This window comes from Vigna unguiculata, chromosome 6 (genome assembly GCF_037176805.1).
Source record: "Vigna unguiculata cultivar grain cowpea cultivar isolate G323 ecotype 2 chromosome 6, ASM3717680v1, whole genome shotgun sequence".
Classification (NCBI taxonomy): Eukaryota; Viridiplantae; Streptophyta; class Magnoliopsida; order Fabales; family Fabaceae; genus Vigna; species Vigna unguiculata.
In genome coordinates, this window is record NC_140797.1 from 32,550,620 (window position 1) to 32,572,900 (window position 22,281).

A 22,281-nucleotide genomic window follows, 5' to 3' on the forward strand; every position below is an offset into this window, starting at 1 on the left:
AGTTTTAATCTTATAAAAAATGGATTACAAAAATATTTTACTTATTAAAAAAATTGGAACAAAATTGAATCAGATACAAATAAATAGATACTAACTTGAAATAAAAAAAAAGAAAAAAAATATATATATATATATATATGAAAAATTTTAAAAAAATGAAAAAAAAAATCACATACTGACCATGTGACAAGTTGACTATAGTCAACTTCATCTAAGAAAGACCTAATTGAAACACTTATTTAAAAGTTAAAAATTGGGATGTAATTGATACTTTTATTAAAACGGTACCAAATTAATACCCTTGTATCAAAGTGAGTATCAGTAATTAAAAAATAAAAAACATCTCAAAAAGCATTTGACATCTTAAAATATTACTTTAATGTCCAAAACCCTATTCACTGCTATCTTTGATCTTTTCTCTTCCTTCCGTTCATCTTCTTCCCTCTATGTTCATCTTCTCCTGTTTTCTTTTCACTGTTTATCTTCTGCATTGGTCCTCACTCTGATGTTCATCTTCTCCGTCGTTTTTCATCCCTGAGTTTCTTCTTCTGTGTTTCGTGCTGATTTTTCTTTTCTTGTTCCTCCCTCACCCATAGTCTGTAACGGAAACTGAATCGCCAATCACACGATTCAGATCCTGTTTATGTCACGATTCAGGTTACAAAACGATTCTTCAAACCATAAGTATCGCGGAGGAAGAATCTTGTAACTAATAGGGGTTCCAATCGTACGATTCTAACTACACTTACAAATTCTAAATTTGGTGGCTATAGTCTGGCAATCCTAAAATGGACTTGCCTAATCGTGATAACCAGCAGAGTGTTGCTGTGAAGAAGACAGCACTGAGAGATCTGCAGAATGATAATAAAATCATGGTGCCAACCTCTGTTGGAAGCTCTTCGCTTTTAAAGGATAAGGATCCTGGTACTGAATCGAATAGGGTTTCCGGTACAAAGAGACCCTTTTCTGACCACCCAGTGAACCAAAATCTCCAGCAATCTCCGGGAAATAATGCTGCAAATGGACATCTTGTGTATGTCCGTAGAAAATCAGAAGCAGAAATGGGCAAGGGCACTGCTTTTGAAAATCCAAGTGTTAATGCTTATTGTTCACATTCGAAGCAACTTTGTTGTGAAGAGGAGAATGCTCAACCAAAATCTCAGATAAAGGAACCAAAGGTTTCTTCTTTCCCTGCATTTGCACCTTTTCCCGTGGCTTCTTCGATGAACTCATCTGGAAAGCCTTCAGTTCCTGTTTCTCTTGGGAAATCTTCAATCAAGTTAGCACCAGTTGAGTCCAATTACGTGACAGCTTCTTCTGGCGCTACTCCCACCACTGGTAATCCAAAGGGATTAAAAAATCTGCACTGGGAAGAGCGATACCAACAATTGCAGATGTTTTTGAAGAAATTGGACCAATCAGACCAAGAAGAATATATCCAAAGTATGTCCAGGAACCGTAGAATAGTAACTCAAATGTTTTCTTATGAAGTTCATGATATTTTGTTTAGCTGATATTATCCTTTGCCAGTGCTTCGCTCCCTGTCCTCAGTTGAACTTAGCAAACATGCTGTTGAGTTAGAGAAGAGATCAATTCAGCTTTCATTAGAGGAAGGTAATGGAATTGCTGTTTCGTTTGTTTCCTTTCTTAGAGTTCATTCTGAATGTATACTGAATGTGGGGTGTTGAATTAGGCATTAAATGAACTCTTTATGATTATTCCCTTTATATCATGCTTGTGCTAGTTTCAATCAATACGAGTCTGTGAATTACTTTGATATCTTCCATAGCTGTTATGCTTGGGAACTCATCTGTCCATGATGCAATCTCTTACTTTGCCATGTTTTCTTTTTCTTTTTTCTCAAATCCATTATTTTATATAGAACAGAGAAATTATACATTTGCATTTTGTTGGAGTTGTAGCTGTTAGAATCCCCAACCTGCATAATACTTTCATCAACTGTGTGAAGCTGATGATTTTTCTATGATGACAGCCAAAGAATTACAGCGTGTTGCTGCTTTAAATGTGTTGGGTAAATCAGTGAAGAACTTCAAAGCGCCAGTTGATCACGACGAGTGTTCAGACAAGTTGAAGACGTGATCATGATCTTTCTATTTGGGCTGCTGTAAATTTCCACGGGCAGTGGAATCTTTCTGACTTTTTGTTTTGCTTAGAGTTTATGCTGATTCTCTTAAAATCTTCTAGTTGACAGAAATTATCCAACACCTTGTCCACGAAAATTGAAAATGGTTATCTATTGCAGTTTGTGCTTCTTGTATAGATTGGATACCCTTCTTTCTTTCTGCTCTTCTTACATAGCTTACAAAAAAAATTATTTAAGCTATTCGCTTGAATGATTAAATTTCATATGTATTTTCATAAGAACCATAATTTTTTTCACTAAATGTATTTCCATAAGAACTTCTGTGAAATTAAACATTTGACAATAAAATTACTTGTTCACCACATACTGGTGTGTGAATGTTAGTAACAACCTCAGGAATCAGAATATCTAAGGATATTTCTGATCAAAATTTTCTGAAGTAGTTGTAAAGTCTCCAATTGGCCTTCATCATGAAGGCAAAATTGATATCTGGAGCTCTTTAAAGGTCAAGTCCTCTAACTGTTACACTTAGTTTGTTATGAGTGATGTACTATTGTAAACAAAGAAGAAAAAGGGAACAGAAGGTTATTGGTTTGATTCAGTGTAAGTGGAAATGTAATGTAAGCTTTGTTGACCTAATATTTTCTTACAGTTGAAAAACATTCTCATAGTTGATAATGGACTATACATATAATAATCCATACAACAACGTGTAATTAAAAATAATAGTGGTTGATGAAAGATGACTAGTAAATTAAAAGGGTAGTTTTGTTAGTTGTTGTATGTGATGATGTAGAAGTAATTGGGGAGTATAATGACATCGGCACCAAAAAAAATTCAATGAAAACAATAAAATCATTTGTAGTTTTACCATATTTGTAATATTAATTTATATTTATCATAAAATCTTACATTTTTTAATACATGAATAGAAATAAAAAAAAAATAACATTTACATCATTTAATAAATATAAAAATTAAATGATAATAATTTAATTGAAAAATATAATTTTTTTTAGTATTTTATAGAAACAAATTAATAAGATTAAATTAAAAAAACTTAAATTTATATAGACTTAAAACTTATATATATATATATATATATATATATATATATATTAAGAAAACAAATCTAGTCTCGTGTGCTTCGAAGAAATTTAGTCAATTAATTTTATTATAATTATTTTTTTGAATTAAATCATTTTTATAAATAATCTTTTCCATGCATTTTTTAGCTAAATATTAATAGTAGTAATAATTGTAGTAATGGTTCAATGAAAATTATGCCAATCCAAAGTTATTTAAAAAATTATTTATAAAAATTAATAAGTTTTAAGAAAAAATTATAATAAAATTAAATTTATAGGTAGATATTACAAAAATTAAAGACCAATTGTAACAAAGACAAAACTGAGTTCTGAATATGTATTTACAAGGGAGTGAAATTTAGGAAAATAAATTATTTGTTTCCCTCTCATTTACAATTGAAGAATAACTTTTAAGGGAATGAAAAGGATAAGTCAAACATTTCCTCATAATAATATTATCCAAATTTGATCACGATTACACCGAACCATTTACAATTACACCCAACCATTGATCAAATGATGTATAATTTAATCATACCATCTTCCTTATGATGGTAAAATTACTAACACATGTAGGTATTTCTAGATAAAAAATTTGCGACAAATAGTTAGTGTCCGCAAATATTTACTATCTACGGGTAATGGATAACAGGTATTTTAAAATTCGTTTATAAATGGGTCGAATATGAGTATCTGTATTCACGAATATCTATTACCTGTACAAAAATTAAAATTAAAATTTAATATATATTTTATTAATTTAAATTTAACTAAAATTATAATTATATTTTATTAGATTAAATTTAATTAAAATTGAAATTTAATTATTTTTTATAAATTATATATCAATTTTAAATATTTGCTGGTATGCGGGTATCCATAGGTACTCCCAGGTTTTAAGAAAATCCACGAGTAATCGCAGATCTTCAAAAAATTTACTGATATTTTTAAATGGGTACTCAATAGGTAAACAGATGAATAACAAAAAGATTTTTTGTGTGGGTCAGATTGCGAGTATATACTATTTATGTTTGAACCGATCAATTGTCATCCATAATCTTAGTGTTAGAAGATGTAAAGAACTAGTTTAGTAGAATGAATAATGCCATAATTTTATTTATAGTATAATAAGAAAAAATAATATAGCTTTACTATAAATATTTTAATTCGTTAGTTTTATTTAAGTTATGTCAATAGTTAAGGTAATTAAAAATATGTTTGTATTTAGTAATTCTCACACCTATTATTGTGTAATTAACTTTGGAAGTTTTTATCATTTTTTTTTAATTTAACACTTTTAGTAGTTTTTTTAAAGCTAATTGCATATTAGGGATAACTTTTTCTTTAATAAATACATGTAATTTTTATTAAAGACCAAACATGCACTTAATTATTTTAAATATTAATGTATTTCAAATAAAACTAACCTAATTAGAGATTAATTTTCTTTCTAACCTCCCACAATCGCTCTTAACACTAATTTCTTTCTTAAAATAATTTCTTACAAAACTAAAAAAAAATGAGAATGATTGTGTTTACATATGGTTGAATAATCTATTATTGAAAAACCTACAATAACAAAATAGATTTAAGGATTTAAAATAATGATCCATCCTATACTACTCACACTTAAGTCATTTTTTCTAACATTTATTTCAAATAATAAGGTTTGAACTAAAACCTTATATATAATAGTCTATATAAATTATTGTTCTTTCGTTAATTTTTTTAAATATGTTTTAAAATTTTTCTTATGTATATTTATTTATTAATTATTATTTGAATTATTTTAGACATTACTTTTGTTATTATAGGACTGAGATAGTACCTTATAAACATCTCAAGACTTCTTAATGAAATTCTCTCTTGTAAGTGTTAGTCATCCTTTTAGCTTTCGTCCTTTTGTAGGTCAAAGTGTGGAGAGATACATGCAAAAGATACGCTAACCCTCAAGTCAACAAAGAGTTTTTGTTTTCAATGTCAAATATCTAGGATTAACAACTAATGATTAAAGTGAGTCTAATTACTTAGGTCCATGTGTATTCATACTATTTTTCTAAGGATCATTACTTGGCATTTTGCAGCCTTACGTGTATTCTGACTTGGTTATAGGCTTGGACCCAATTATGGGCTTCATGAGCATGATGTTGGAGGCCTAATTTGCTGAAAAGTCTACTTAATCTTTAACAAATTCTTCTAAGTTATGTCTATGAGGAGGGGTTGCATATCTATCGTTTGTCGATAAGTGTCCTATTATTGATGACTTACTTTGTATGGTCACTTAGTTTCAGTGTTTGTCTAATCAAGGTTGTTAAGTGCTCGGTCTGGATTCTTAGACATAACCGATAACTAGGTGGTCCTCATAGGTGTATTAGGGTTCCCATTTTCTTATGGGGTTATTATGTTAAAGGATTATGATTGATCTTCCTTGGAGGGATGGACAAGTTTCTGACCTCAGGTCTAGCCATTGGCTAGGGATGGTCGACCCACTATGGTACAACTTTATTTATTTATCTTTGACAACTACATACATGTAGTTTGTTAATATTAACTTGTGAGACCTATCGCTAAGGGTGGATATGGATTGAATTTTTCAAAATTCATTCCAAAGCCAATAAAATAGATTAAATATATCCATATTAACTCCATACACCAAAGTTGGAATTTTTATCAATCCAATTTCAATTGGATTAAATCTAGATACAATTCACTTTGTTAGTTAGATTAAGTCCAATGAGAACAATTTAATACATGCGTCAAGCTAACTCGTCCCACCTAGGTTCAGTTTACTCGGCTCAACATTCAGTTGGAGCTGACTCAACCTTCGAAAGGGGCTGACTTTTAACCTTTGACTTGAGTTGACTCGGCTTAGCCTAAGGTTGAGGCCGAATCGGCTTAACTATCGGTCGAGACTGCCTTACCTAAACCTTCAGATTGAGTCAACTCAACTTGACCTTCAACTAGGGTTGACTCGACTGACCTTCAGCTAAAACCAACTCAGCTTGACATTTAGCCCGATCGACTAGGCTGGACTTTCTACCGAGACTGACTCAACTCGCCCTTTAACCGAGACCAACTCGACTTGACTTTCGATCTAGCCGATTCAGCTCAACTTTCGGTCAGGGCTGACTTGGCTAAACCTTTGGTTTAAGCTGACTAGGCTCGAACTTTGGTCAAGGACTAAGTCTGCTCAACTTTCTAGCTATATAATGCATGACTTTCTAGCTAACATGTGGGTGTGCTCAGGTGAAGACTCACGTTTTCTCGACAATATTAAAGTTGACAAGCCGAACATGAAGTTTATTGAGTAGTAGCATTCCTAAGTAGTCCAAGACCGGTTACAGATGCCACCGAGTCACCGAGTAGATCTTGTAAGCATTGTTCTTCGTGCTAGAGGCGCTCCATCCTAATATTTCTCTATAAATTCTTATAAACTCTTTATAAAGATAATTAAATAAAGAATGTGTAAAATGGTTTCAAAAAATAATATTAAAATTTTAGAACATATTTTAGAAGAGAGACACAACAACAACAAGAATAAATAATTATGTATTAATAAAACTTTTAATCATTTAAAAATATGTTAGACATAGTTTAACAAATTAATTGTTACAAAATTTACAATTTTATGATATGTGATCATTTTCTGGTATAAAAGAATTTCTAACTAGCTAATAAGTGTGAGCACATTTTAATTGAATTTTAAAAGCAATTATCACAAAATTAACAATTTTATCATTAACCACACTCTAGTATTAGATGATATAATCGTGTAAAATATTTATTATCTTTCTCTAAGCGTAATATATGTATCACACTGTCACTGTAGTCATTTACAAGCAAAAGAAATCACAATCTTTTTTTTTTATCAAGCATACATAAAATTGAATTATTTTTACTTATTTTTATAATTTTTTAAATACCTCACTTTTAATTAATATATGCTATTTAGTTCAATCACTGAAATATGTCATTTTGTTTACTGTTTTTTTTTAACAAAAGGATATTATGCAATTTGTAAAATTTAACATAACTAAAATGTGAAGTTAATTTTTTTTATAAATGAGAATGAAAAACACTTTTTTTAATTATTATATATAATATTTAAAGGAAACCGTAAGAAAATAACGTAGAATGGCCACGTTAGCCATTGCTGTTCTCACTCTCACTCGCACTTCTTCTTCTTCTTCTTCTTCTTCTTCTTCTTCTTCTTCCAACTTCTTCTCTCGCACCTTCAATCATTTCACTACAAAGTTCGTATCTTTCAAAACCCCACATCAACGACGTCGTTTCTTCTGTTGCAACTCCAAAAGGGGAATAGCATCTTCACCAGTCACCACCCCTTCCATTTCCGAAAGAATGACCGCACCCTATGGTTCGTGGAAGTCCCCCATCACCACGGACGTCGTTTCCGGCGCCGCCAAGAGACTCGGAGGCACGGCCGTAGACGCCCGTGGCCGCCTCGTCTGGCTGGAATCACGTCCGGCGGAATCAGGGTATGTTTGACTGCTGTTTGGATGATCTAAAATCACGTTGGAGTAGACGCTAAAGTGATTTTAGATAAATGTTTGGGGTCTGTTTGATACAAACCTAATAATGTTTTTGAGAGCTTTATTACTATAAAAAAAACACTGTATTTTTATGACAAATGTTCTCAAAACACTTGTAACTTGCACCTAAACATGTTCTTGGTTTTAGCATGATATGTCCTTAGTTTCGTTAGCAGAAATTGATTTAGGATTTAAAATTGATTTTGAGAAAAAAAAAAGTAGTTGCTTTTTGTGTTGAATAGAACAACTTGTATTTATTGACTAATGTTAACTTGTTTTTAGAATAAATAATTACACATAAATTACTTTGTTTCAAAATTATTTGTAACTAAACTCAGTTTTATACATTTAATTTCATTGAAAATTAGTTCTGCAAATAGTCGTCCAAACAGACAAACAAACTAACTGACAAACACCAAGTGCCCCTTTGGCTTATTAGCTTGGACAAAACCCTGATAAAGTTTTAGGTGTTTTTGGTGATGTTTTACCAATAAAGTTTTATATCGAAGTGATGTAATTTGCAAACCTTATTACACGCTGATTACGTTTAGAGCTCTAGTTCTAATTGAATAGTTGCACAAAAATACCCAAGCATTTTACCATTTGGAGTTTGGAGTGTGAAAAGGTGAAAATTTTAAACTCTTGGAGTTTGCAAATTTACCCATTTGTTTTGGCTATTTCCTGTTTTTCAGACGGGGAGTTCTTGTGGTTGAGGCGGAAAATCTGGAAGGTGAGGCTGTGGACATTACACCTAAGGAGTTTGGAGTGAGAACATTGGCTCAGGAATATGGAGGTGGTGCTTTTACTGTTTCAGGGGATGCTGTCTTCTTTGCAAATTACAAAGATCAGAGATTATACAAGCAGTCCATCAGTTCTCTGGGTCAGTATTGCAAGCATAAATTTTCATTATCTAATGCCATATTTTCCAAAACAATGTTATGGCATGTTATTTGACTGGTGGAATGCAATATAGCTGAGTAGTGTGGACTGGAATGATAAGGATATTAGAGTATATTTAGTTGTTTCCATTTCATATTGGCCTATTTGGAGAAAAAAGCAAATAGAAGAATTGGATGGAATGTGATTGAATAGATTCTTACTGGTTTTATTCCATTTCTTCCTATTTTAAATGATCCAAACATCAACAGTTAATGTAACCATCTCAAATTCCTCCAATCCACCACTTTCAGTAAACATAAATGGCATCTGTGTTTGTGCCCTTTGGATTAATATGTAGGCTTACTCTTATATGTCTGTTATATATTGTCATTAATTTTTTTTAATTTATTTGTGTTCTATTTAACTTTGGTTCATCAGAGATTATCTCGAAATATTGATTTAGTGTCATGTCATGTTATCATCAAAGGCATATATAAAACAATCTTCTTATAAGGGCCGGTATTTTATGCGTTGTTCTCTAACAGATCTGCCTCCCATACCTCTTACTCCGGATTATGGTAGCCCAGTAGTCAGCTATGCTGATGGTATATATGATGGACGCTTTAACCGTTTTGTCACTGTAATGGAAGGTAAGCAGTCCAGAAAAAATCATCTCGTAGTCTTATGTCAGAATGTTCCTGATGTTTTTATTTGTTAAACCGTTTATTTATTTGGTCCTAAATGTTTGAGCATGTTGCTAGATCGTCGAGAGAGCACTCAAAATCCATCTACAACAATTGTATCTGTAGCACTTGGAAGCAAAAATGTTCAGGGTAATAATTCTTTGTTCTAGTGAGTTTATTCTGTGAAGAGATTTAATGAATCCTTAACGATGGCCTGTTTGATGAGAAAACATTTTTTATTTTAAAACTGCTAAAAATATTTCAAAGTTTTCTTTGTTTCCTGTTGTCAGTGATTTATATAGGAAATGTTGAAAGCATTTTTTTTCTTTCTTATTGCCATTTCGTATACAAGTATTTGAAAACATGAAATAAAGTGAAATAAGGTGTCATTTTTAGTCATTATTTTTGAAAATGATAAATGAAAACAAAAAGCACTGTCCCAAACCAAACCAAACAGGGGGTAAATATTTCGTTATTGCTTGTTAAAAGTTTTCATATATTGGGTAGTTTCCCTTTCTTGATGACTGTTTCATCATTATTATGTCTAACTAGATTGTGTGACATTCAGAACCGCAGGTACTAGTTAGTGGAAGTGACTTCTATGCTTTCCCACGTCTTGATCCAAAAAGTGAAAGAATAGCTTGGATTCAGTGGAGTCATCCATATATGCCATGGGATAAATCAGAACTTTGGGTTGGCTATATTTCTGAAAAAGGGTGAGTAGAACTCTAATAAAATTGAAACTTGAAAAAGTTAAGTTTTCTTATCATGTTGGTCATGTAATTGAAGTCACAATGAAATATTATTTAAGTTCATGTATTGTGTGAGCTTTTATTTTCTTTGTATTGATTACTAATCTATTCATGATACAGTTTCTTTTAATATGAACAGCTTATATTTTTTGCAGATATTCAGTTCTTTTCTGAATCACACAATGCTAATTTATCACTCGTTGATTAAATTGATACTCTTCATAATTTTCATGGAATTTTTTCTGTTATGATGATTCACAGATTTTGTTTCTTCCGGAAGATTTTTCCTGTTTCCATCTATTTCCGACACTTGTTCTGGATCTAGTTTCCTAGTTCCATATTATAGTTGGAGTGGCTGTTTTTGTATTATATGCCATGTTTCAACTTGAAGCATAATCATGTTACGGTCTTATGCAGAGAGATCTACAAGCAGGTGTGTGTTGCGGGGAATGATCCTGCACTTGTGGAGTCCCCAACTGAGCCCAAGTGGTCTTCTGATGGTACATAAACATGACTTTGTAATAGTAGTTCTCAAGATTTTAATTTTTGTGTTCTCTTAATATCATCAAGTCATGGTAATCGCAGATAATGGGATAGGATCCTTCATCTGATTAATTTATGATATCTTGGGGCATTTACTTGCGTTTTATTTTTCCTTTTCTTTTCTTTTTTTTACTTGTTTGAATCTGTTTTCAAATATTTGTACAGGAAAGGGAGAAATAAAAGTGTTATTTTTAGTTTTTGTTTTTCAAATAATTTATGGGTTCTGTTATCATTGAATGTTATTAATTCAGAGTTTACCCATTGATTTGAATGGGAAGCTTTGTTATGATCTATGTGTGCATTGTGGTTTATTTTACTTTTAATTGAACAGGGGAGCTGTTTTTCATCACGGATAGGGGAAATGGTTTTTGGAATCTCCATAAATGGGTAATTCTTTTACTTTTTATTCCCACAAAATCATTTGTGTCTATAGTGGGCTTTGATTGACTTTTGATTCTCTAATTTCTACGCTGATAAATACACATTATACTCTGGATAATTTTACATGGAAGGCTCAGATGTATATTTTTGGTGGCTTGATGGATGCAAATTGTTATTGTGTTAATTGTAAATGGACATGTCAAAACAGGTCAAAACTCATTAGCCAACCTGACTTACTACGGGCTCAAGCCAGGTCGGGTTGAGAAATTGAAATTTTTCGTGTCAGGCTCACTTAACCCACAATCCACTTATTTTAAATAACCTATTTTTATCTTTGAACCAGCAAAAGAAACCCTAATCATTGTATTTATTTTTATTTCTTGATATATTTGAGACACTGCAAATTTCAATAGCCGAACAAGGACAAAATTGTTTTCCATCTTACAAATTTAAATATTTAAAAATAATTAAAAAAATATTTTATTTTTATATGGGTTAGTGAGCCAACCTACTTAACCCACCAACCTGTGATGAGTTGAGTTGGGTTGTAAAATTTCTGACTCACTATAAAGTGAGTCAAGTCAGGTTCACTTATTTTTAACCCAACCTGTGATGAGCCAATCTGTATGAGCCGGGTTGACTCACTTTGTCATAAAGTTCATTGAACAAGTTTATGTTTTGTAATATAGGTTCCTGACTGGGTGAATTTCACAATTTATATTTGACTTCTTTGAGGCTGATGTCAAAGAGAATCCTATATAATGGATAGTAATCAGATTTTACAGAAAGCTAGTGTATGAATTTCATGATTTTTTTCCTGGAATTAGTCAGGCTTTGAATATCTTTCTGCCTCAACATTTACGTAAAACCTGTTAGCAAAAGACTTTCAACATTGCACAGTATTGCAACAATTACAGAAACTGATCTTCAGCAAAAGAGAAGAAGTTCAATTAACTCTTACAACACATAATTACAATATTACAACTTCTCCAAAAAACAGAAAACATAACTTCCAATTAACCAACTTTCTATGAGTCAGCATATAACTCCTAACTGTTTCTTGAAACTGAAATAATACTTTAAAAAGTGAAACAAATAAAAAACAGAGAACACTCGTGGAGTCCTAAAGCAAACTCCTAACAAAACCATGTTGTGAAAAACAGTAGAGGTGTTCTAGTTGGCTTTTTTTGGGCATTATCCAATCACTGAGGTTAAATATCTATATTATTCTTTTGTCACAATAGAATAAATTCTTGCTTTTTAATAATTCACTTTGTATATGATAATCTGTTCCTTTGGTTTGTCTTGGATTCCCTTGTTCAACAACCTGTTCATCCTTGAACTGTTTTAGTTGGAGATGCGATATGATCTAAGTATTTAGTTGACTGCTTTTCTTTTTCTTTTTCTAACTGATTACAGATTGAGTCTGAGAACAAGGTTTTGCCTGTTTATTCTTTGGAGGCCGAGTTTGCAAGGCCATTGTGGGTTTTTGGCATGAATTCTTATGAATTTCTTCAAAGTCATACACAGAAGAACTTAATTGCTTGCAGTTACAGGTAATTCTGTGTCTGCTACTTGAAAATATCTTGCACTCTTGGGTCCAATCTCGGGCATTCAATCAAGGTTTTGGTTGTGTTTGCAGACAACAGGGGAAGTCATATCTTGGAATTATTGATGATGTGCCAGGCTCAAAACTAACTCTGCTGGATATCCCTTTTACAGATATAGAAAACATTGTAATTTTTAAAATTGTTTCCTTGTTCTTGTTTTTATGGTCTAAATCAATTCTTGAAATGCATTATCAGTCTTATTGTGCAATCACGCTATTGCAGACTTCTGGTAATGATTGCCTTTATGTGGAGGGAGCGTCTGCTGTTCATCCATCATCAGTGGCCAAGGTGCTTCCTTCTTCCCCCTATTATTCACGTCAGTTATTTCAATGCATCCCCTGATAGCTGTCTTACTTTTCAGGTGACTTTAGATAATGATAAATCTAAAGTAGTTAACTTCTACGTTATTTGGTCCTCCTCACCGGATAGTTTGAAGTATAGTCCTTACTTCAGTAAACCTGAGTTGATTGAATTCCCAACTGAAGTTCCTGGTCAAAATGCTTATGCATACTTTTACAAACCATCTAATCCTGATTTCCAAGCTAGTGCTGAAGAAAAGCCTCCATTATTATTGAAGAGCCATGGTAAATCTTGATCTTGTATACTATACGGACTGATCACGTTCTATTTCATAATCTAATTTATTTGGCTAATTAGATGCTGAAAATCTGTGGAGTGGGGTCTTTCCTCTGCAACCATAATTTATGTGTAGTTTGTTATCTCATGATCTATGTACTTGAAAATTGAGAAAGGATGACCTTTAAAATGTTAAAACTGTATGCTAATATGGCTGAACATTATGGAGGTTATGGATGGATTGTAATGAAACTGGCAGTACTAATTTTTATTTTACATTGTTGAATACATACTGACTTTGGTTTAGCTCTGTTCGTCAAGAAATGTTAATGAGAAATTGATGCCCACAATAATATGCCCAAACCATTCTTCCTCTAACTTTTCCTGTATGCCGAAGTCTAAATCTTGTAGTGTCTAGTTTCTTAACTTTTTCTCGGACACAATCTTTTGAACTCTCTAAATTGTGATGTCCATTGCCTTAAAAACATTGTTACACATGCATGGGTTCTTAGTCTAATGATTTCACACAGCACACTTTTATAGGCTCATTGTGTTTGGATATTTCAGGAGGACCAACTGCTGAAGCACGTGGAATTTTAAATTTGAGCATTCAGTACTGGACTAGTCGGGGTTGGGCTTTTGTTGATGTTAATTATGGTGGAAGCACTGGTTTGTTTCTCACCTTGCCTACAAAATTATATTCTGATTTCTTAATTACCTATTCTTTCTCTCCCATATTTTTATTTTATGTAGTTAGAACTGGAAATTTTTTATACTTAAGGTTATTCAGTATTCACTATTTTAATTTGTATCATCTGTTGCGTGTGTTAATCATTTCACTCACTGAAAACACGGAACTCAATTTGTCTGACTAGAATGTTCTTTGGAAGGTTATGGCAGGGAGTTCCGTGAACGGCTTTTGGGACGTTGGGGAATAGTTGATGTCAATGACTGTTGTAGTTGTACTACATACTTGGTATTTCTGTAATTTTTTCCCTACATTCTGTAATTGAAGAATCTGTTGTAAGATGGGTAGTACAATACAATCTCTTATGTAGGTTAACAGTGGAAAGGTAGATGGGGACCGCCTTTGTATTACAGGGGGCTCTGCTGGTGGGTATACCACCTTAGCTGCTCTTGCTTTTAAGGAAACTTTTAAAGCTGGTGCTTCTCTGTATGGTGTGAGTGAAACTTCTGATATGCTTTTCTGCTACAATATTCTTCTAAGTCATTACTTCTAAATTATAATAATCCCTTTAATTTCTTACAGCTAAGATACTAAACATGTACCTTTCTCAGCCAGCTTTTAATCAAAATGAAGTTTAACAATTGTTACAAGTTTAACAAAGAATAAAAGTTTTAACAATTGTGCTTACAATGGAATTTATTTGTGAACTGGTCTCTCAAACAGGTAGCTGACGTGAACATGTTGAGAGCGGAAACTCATAAATTTGAATCTCATTATATCGATAGACTGGGTGGTAAGTTAGCAATGAACCATTTAATGTACTTATAATTTCTTTGGTTTGTTTTCTTTAATTTGATTTGATGCTCAATCTGTCTTAACTGATTGTAGGAGGTGAGAAAGGGTGCTATGAAAGATCACCAATCAATCATGTTGACAAATTTTCTTGTCCCATAATTTTATTTCAAGGGTTGGAGGACAAGGTTGGTAACAATACAGTTAAAAATGTTCTCTTTGACATATTTATTGCTTAAAGGATTTCGGGGTGGAAATTGTTAGAATTTAATGTGATAAATATATATCTTTTGGTGTACAATGCAGGTTGTACCACCAGAACAAGCTCGCAAAATTTACCAGGCTCTAAAGGAAAAAGGTGTGCCAGTTGCTCTTGTTGAGTATGAAGGAGAACAACATGGTTTCCGAAAGGTATGCACCACTTCAAGTATTTACCTTTTAAACTGACACAGTGATTATAACCATTAACGGGTTTGATGCACAGGCTGAGAACATTAAGTTTACACTTGAACAACAAATGGTCTTCTTTGCACGATTGGTTGGACACTTCAATGTTGCTGATGATATTACTCCCATCAAAATTGACAACTTTGATCGATAATAACATATTTAGGGTACTGATCTTCGCTTTCTTGCATCCATGTTGAACCAAGTCTTCTTTTGCAGGTCTGTTTTTAATTCTCTTTGCCAAAAGTTTGCAATTTGCAGAGTTTCTACTGCATCAAATTTTCATTGGGGTTCAATTTAGTCTATAATCTTGTAATACAGTTTTGAGTTTATATTTTAGACCTTTACTGAAAGTTACTGACAAGTTTGTTCTCGATAATATATGCTCTGCGTAAACTGTGATGTTATTAACTTACGAGCTTAATAATACTATACTATTCTGCATTGGTTTTATCTGATCCACCAGTACCACACAATTTTCGTATCCAATATCAATGGAAGCATCTAATGTAGTAATACTTTTACGATGGTATTAATTTATAACTATGTATGTATTTTATTTTATTAATTTTTTAAATAAATGTATTGACGTGAATACGAATTGTATCCATTATAGACAGACTCCAAGATATCAAAGTGAGTGAAAAACAATTGTTATCCGCTAAGAGTAATTTAACCTAAGAGTAATTTAACTTATGATCTTTTAATATCCGCTAAATTTAAAAAGCTATTTGAAATTTCAAACATGATGAATTCCAATTTAGGTTACGTTCAGGCATTAAAAATATATTTAATCCAATTTAATATTATTACATTTTATAAAAAAATAAATAAATTAAATCAAATAAAAATTAAAACATCTAAAACTAATCTAGAAGGAGAATACCATAGAGAAGAATGTGAGATTCACGAGTCTATGGAGTGTTGCTTTGCGTCACGAAATGGCAAGCAAAGAGGGATTGGAGAGGCGACGTCGGCGGCAGAAAGAAGGGGTGCAAATGATTGAAACATAAAGCCTAAAGGTGATGTCCAAAACCGACCAAGAACAGCCTCGAAAAGTGGCGTAGGAAGCAAAATTAACGACCAAGAACAACAAGGAAAAATGGTGGTGCAGGGAGCAAAAATAACGACAAAGAGCAGCCACGAAAAACGGTGGTGCGCCAGAAAAATGGCAGTGGTGGTGCCACGAACAGCATCAAAGGATGAAAATGAACAGCTAGCATGAGACAAAATTGATGGTGGTCCGACGAAGAACAACGACATCCAAAAATAAATTGGTTGTGTTAAAGAGAGTTGCTTTGAATGATATATATATATATATATATATATATATATATATATATATATATATATATATATATATATATATATATATATATATATATATATATATATATATATATATATATATATATATATATAATACACACTTTCTTTCTTTTTTTTTCTCTTCTGATTGTTTGGCTTATTATCAAAGACGATCCTTTTAAAGAACGAAGGGAGTTACGACTCCTCATGTTTTCTTTTTTTCTTTTTTTATTTATATATATTTAAAAAATACTTTTTATATTATTTTATTATTTATATTGATTTAGTCTAGAAAAGTCTTTTAGAATTATAAAATTACGTTTTCTTCCTTTTCTTTATTTTTTTCTTCTCCTTTATTTGGCTTTTTTCTTTTTCAAACCTCTTTTTCTTACCTCTTCTTTTTATCTTAATTTTCACCCTCAATCTCTCATTATTTCCAAAATCAAATTGCACTAAGACAAAATTAATGAGTTAAGAAATGTTTTGGATCGAACAATTTCTTCTTTTGAATAAGTTTATTTTTTACTCATTCTTTTGTTAGAAGCAATACATTTTTCTCTTGTATGTGATTTTTCTACATTATAGGCATATCTCTATTTGTTACAAATTGTTGGAAGTCCCAAATCGACTAGAGATAAGGACAATTCTCTATATATAAGTGGGGTGTAAACATCATCTTACAACCGGTTTTGTGGGGTTGCATTAGACTTAAACTTCACTTCTAACACATATAATAAAATCATAATCTAATTATCGATCGAACTATTCTTTGTGTAAATGGTGTTATTTTAGGCTTTGGAGTTGTGTAAGGGAAAAGTAGGCAACAAGCTTTAGTTCTCATTCAATTTTTGAAGATTTTAAGTCATTGAACGAACGTATATCAACATTTTGACTAAAGGTAATTTTCTCTTTTTTTTTAATATATTACTATTGATGATAAACTTTATGTTTCACTTTCGTATATATTATTGTCCTTTTTGTTAGATTCTATTATTACATGTGTTTGTTTTGAGTAGAGAAAATGATGAGAAAAAATGAAAACTTTTTTTTAATTAGAAAAAATAATTTATAAATAAAAAATATAACTTGACCCCCTTAAATTTTTGTCCAAGTTTCACCACTGCTTATCATGAAACTTAATCACATCTTCAATATACATTTCCTCTTAACACAACGATTCTGCAGTTATGTTCAAATTATGTATACCATGTCAATTATTTATTTTATGTCGCAAATTTGAATATTTTTACTCCTTTTTAATATTTTTATTTACTGTGTTTCTTTTATCACATGAGAATGTTTAACTCTCAATTTAAGTGTTCAATAATTTAAACCTTTCATTTTCTAGATAATATGAAACAACAAATCTTCTTTATTCCTCTGATTTAATTTTTGTTTCATTTGAATAACTCTTGTTTTGGTAAAAAAAAATTCAATATCTATCAATAATTCAACTAGATTGATATTTGAAAAATTTTCTTATTTTTTATCTTATCATACTCTTAATTATACATCTGTTTTTCTTTGTGCGATTTTTTTAATGCTCTATCAAATTGTTTCTAAGACACGTTTGATTATTTTTATTTATTTTTTAATATTGTTATTTGCTATTTATTTTCATCAATTAGAATATTATATTTTTATGTTTTTTATATAATCATTTTTATTTTCTAATTAATTGTGCAATGTTATAAAGAAATTTTTCCTATAATATAAAAATTTAATGTGATTGGCATGAATTTTTTTATCACTATCTAACATATATTGAAGTTCAAAAGATCATAGATAAATGTTAAATTTAAATTATTATTAATTTATTCTTACTTCTTTTGAATGATTTTGTTCAATTAGTTTATTTTAACTTTTATTAATGTATAAGAAAAGATATTTCCTTAGAATTTAAAGAATGGGAGTAAAGAGACATTTAAATTATTTTTAATTTGAACATCTATTTTTCATTTATAATTTTTTTAAAATATTTTTAAATTTTATCATCTAGATTTCATTAACGTTTGAAAATTTAATTAATGATTTGGTTGTCATACATTTTTAGTTGGTGCTCTAATTTAAAATATATACAATTATAATTTCTTTATAAATATTTAATAATGTATACCTCCTTTTGATATTGAATATTTGATAATATTATGTTTTTGTAACCATAATGTTTTACTATTTTATAAAAATTAATTAATTGATATTTCAAGAAAATGAGTGCAGACACATATACAAATATATACATGTTAAGCGGTAGGAATGGGGATGAAACAAAAACTTGATACCGATTGGAGTTAAATATAATGATGAAAATGAATTTTTTTCTTTAGAGATGGGTATGAAATAATGAAACTCATCTCCACCATTCTTGTTATCCCTAACTAACTTTGACTTAGCATATATTAACTAAAATAAGTATTAAAACTAAATAAGTCAAATTGACTTAGTAAATACTAACTAAAAATATATTAAAAGTAAATAAAATTGCCATTAATATTGACATTAATCTTATTTGTTTTTAATATTTAATTTTATTTAAATTAGTATTGCCAATGCTAAGTTATATATTACTTTTAAATTTGTATGTATTTTTCACAATTAATACGAACTATATATTATTTTATATCTAAAACCTATAAATTTAAATAAGACAAATCTCCTCATCCTTAATTTCCTTTTATATATATATATATATATATATATATATATATATATATATATATATTTTGTTTTTTTCATTCATATTCATCCTCTTACTCATCTATACTCATTTTCTTCATCTAGATTAATCTCTTTCATCTTTACTATTTTTTTTTCTATCCACACATATCTTTAATCTACATTCATTCCATCATCTCCTTCATCTAAATTTCTCTTCTTCATCTACACTTATCTTCTTCATCTACACTTATCTTCTTCATCAATTATATTTTTTTCTATCGTTTTTTACTCAATTTTTTTATTCATACTTTTTTTTTTCATTCACATTCTTCTCATTATTTTATATTTTTTGCCACGTTATAATGTTTTTATGAAATCATCGGTTAATTCAAATAAATATTAAAAATAAATAAGTTAGTGTCGGTTGCAAATGATAACTAAAAAATTATTAAAAAATAAATAAGGTAGTGCCAGCTGACGCTAACCTTAACAATTAATATGAATGGTAGGACACCCTAATAGAAAAGTCACTTAGCAACTAAGATTTAAGTGCTGCAAATCTATGTCTCATAGCACAAGCTATCTTCCACTCCTTGATACTGGCCAAACCTTCAATAATCTTCTGTCTGACCCTTATATATGGTATAAACCCTCTTTCTGTCATCCCTGTTGCAACCTTTGCAGCCAAAACATACTCACATTTCTCCAAACACCCTTCGATCACTAACTCATAACTTTCAAATCCGACAGAGTTACCCTCTTTCTCCATGAATTCAATAATCTCAACAGCATTCCATATTTCCCTGTTTGCCCGTAATGCTGCCAACAATTTCACCAGTGTTCCCTGCCCTGGGGTTAAACCATATTGCACCACCATTTGCTTCATCAAATCCTGTGCCTCAGTAGTCTTTCTCACTCTGCTCATGGCACCAATTACAGTGCCATAACTATTTGAGTCTGGTATACATCCAGCCCCTCCCATGCCCCGAAGGACTTTAACGGCTTCCACTAGTTGGTCAACAGCACAGAGAGATGATAATAGATAATTACAAGTCCCACAGTCAGGAGTATATCCAATTGTTTGCATCTCAAGTAAAATATCAGCAACAGATTGGGAGAGGCATCGCCTCTCCAACCAAGCCGATGAGAGGAGAACACGAGTCTGAGGAACCGGAAGGCAACCAGACCGTAGAGTCCGTTGTAGGACAGCAAGTGCAAGGGGGAAAGGATGAGAGCTTTGAAGAGTGTAAGAAAGAAGATAGGAATAAGCTAGCTGAGGCTTGGAACGTGGTCTGATAGGTATAAAAGATTGCAAAATTTCATCAACAATTTGCACTCGTAAGTTATGAGGCAATGAAGAAAAGAAAGAGAAAGGATTTGAATTTTGGCACGACTCCAAGGAAATGAAAAGGTCAGGAAGTTTAACATAGTTTTTCACTTCTACTTCCTCTCTTACAGCATGCTCAAGCTTTTGCAATGAAGACACTGAGCGAGCTGAAGGACATCGGCTCAAAAAAGGCCGGAAATGAAGAAGAAATCTATGCTGCAATGTTGCTCCTATTACCATTCTTGATCAGCTAATATTGTATTGGAGCGCCTTCTGGCATGAGAGAAATGAAACCTGAGGAAATTTGCAGAAAATAACTTAGTGCATTAATAGGGCAAAAGGGTGTGAGAAAAAAAAAACAAATTGATAGATATGGCCAAGCATTCACAAAATAAAATATAAATATCTTTTTTTTTTACAATTATGGTTTCTGGATGTTTTACATGGACATAATCATGCATTATTTAGGTGATCGCAGCTGAAAGCCCTTGTTTTTCAATCCATAGCCAAGAGGTAGTGTGTTTGAATTATGACCATCTTATATAGCTTCTTCTATAAATTGAGGAGTCACTGGATTATTATTAGTAATACATAAATGTGTGTACATTTACCTTATTCTGTGCATATAATAAGACAGTGCAAATCATGATTCAAATATAATAATGAATGAAAAACAGTATCATATTATATGTACATATACCTTATTCTGTGCCTTAATATTAATGGAGTAAGAACTTCTGTCTTTTACCTTGACACCGAAGGATTTGAAAGTGTGGGGAAGTCCAATGTATATGATGATCGGTAATTGCTTTTTGAGCATGCATGCTGTTTTCTGTGTTGAATGGTGTGTTGATTTTTTTATTGGGTTTCTTTTGTATTTTCTTTTGCAGCATATTTGCTCTGGCAACTGTCTTGAGTTCTGTACTTGTATATGATTTGCTTAAGACGGTTTTGCTGTCATCTTCCAATTTCTTGTTTATTGCTGGTGTTTTTATCTTGTAATGTAAAATGCACAAAAGAGTTGGTATACAAGTAAATCCCAACGAGTCAACGAGTCATGACACTGTTGACGAGTTAACTCGGAGTTAACTCGCTGACTCGTTCCAGACTCGCGAGTTTGAGACCGAGTCACCGAGTTCGAAAACGGGATGAAATGACAGAAAAACATGTCGTTGGCATTAGGATTTTAAACCCCAACGACCCAAATCGAAAATCCAATTGTAAGCAGAGATAGAAGCCCAAATCCCAAATCGAAAACCCTAATCGAACGCTGACCTATTTCGTGATCTCGAGTTTGAGCTTCATCGCCTTCGACGCCGTAGCTCCGCTCGTCCACGTCACAGTTCCGGTCGCCTCGCGTCGCAGCTCCGTCGGGTCTCTGGTTCAGCGGCATCACTGTTCCCTTCTTTTCTTTTTCCTCTTACGTTGTTTCCTTTTGCGTATGCATTTCCGATTCTTTTATGCAGCACCACGGTTTTGCTTTTTAATTTCTAAAACAGCACAGTGTTCCATTATTTACTTCAATAATATAGTTTTATTTCTTGGTGAGAATTCAGTATCGTGGTATACGAATTCTATTTTACAAAATTTAATTTTTTTTTATTCCATCTGAACTGGGTTTTTCATTATTTTTTTCATTTTTTTAAAATAAGTAAGAATTAAGATTTTTGATTTTTTTAATAAAATATTTTTGAAAGTTATTTTTTTTGAAAAATGTTACATTAGAGGTTAAAATTATTTTTTTAAAAAAATTATTTAATAATATGTTTTTAGTTATTTTAGGTATTATTTGAAACAATAAAAAATAAAAAAAAAATTATTTTTTTAAATTTGTTGATTTTAAAATAGATTTTGTATTGTGTAGTAAGTTATTTTATGTGCAATTTAAAAATATA

General features: G+C 31.4%; 2 protein-coding genes and 1 pseudogene across 4 annotated transcripts; 2 read left to right on the top strand and 1 right to left on the bottom strand.

Moving 5' to 3' along the window:
- The first annotated feature begins 385 nt into the window (after nt 1-385).
- On the top strand, nt 386-2,280 carry LOC114186867 (uncharacterized). The gene is made up of 3 exons (XM_028074911.2): nt 386-1,443; nt 1,531-1,614; nt 1,994-2,280. Exons 1-3 carry the CDS (start codon nt 789-791, stop codon nt 2,098-2,100), a joined length of 846 nt encoding a protein of 281 aa, XP_027930712.1. The 5' UTR covers nt 386-788; the 3' UTR covers nt 2,101-2,280.
- Nucleotides 2,281-7,326: 5,046 nt separating this feature from the next.
- Nucleotides 7,327-15,546, top strand: LOC114189107 (peptidase uncH-like). The gene is made up of 18 exons (XM_028077814.2): nt 7,327-7,688; nt 8,435-8,622; nt 9,167-9,271; nt 9,383-9,454; nt 9,873-10,020; nt 10,474-10,556; nt 10,931-10,986; nt 12,400-12,536; nt 12,623-12,716; nt 12,813-12,878; nt 12,952-13,174; nt 13,734-13,835; nt 14,057-14,142; nt 14,225-14,347; nt 14,578-14,647; nt 14,743-14,834; nt 14,953-15,057; nt 15,131-15,546. Exons 1-18 carry the CDS (start codon nt 7,327-7,329, stop codon nt 15,245-15,247), a joined length of 2,229 nt encoding a protein of 742 aa, XP_027933615.2. The 3' UTR covers nt 15,248-15,546.
- A 3,878-nt stretch (nt 15,547-19,424) lies between these two features.
- On the bottom strand, nt 19,425-21,882 carry LOC114189008 (pentatricopeptide repeat-containing protein At1g06270 pseudogene; annotated as a pseudogene). Of its 2 annotated transcripts, XR_014995637.1 has the most exons (3): nt 21,662-21,871; nt 21,135-21,381; nt 19,425-20,680 (listed from the first exon to the last, which is right to left on the bottom strand). The product of XR_014995637.1 is annotated as a pentatricopeptide repeat-containing protein At1g06270 pseudogene, transcript variant X1 (transcript). The 2 variants fall into 2 exon arrangements; XR_014995638.1 differs by lacking the exon at nt 21,135-21,381 and having other exon boundaries at nt 21,662-21,882.
- Between the last annotated feature and the right edge of the window lie 399 nt (nt 21,883-22,281).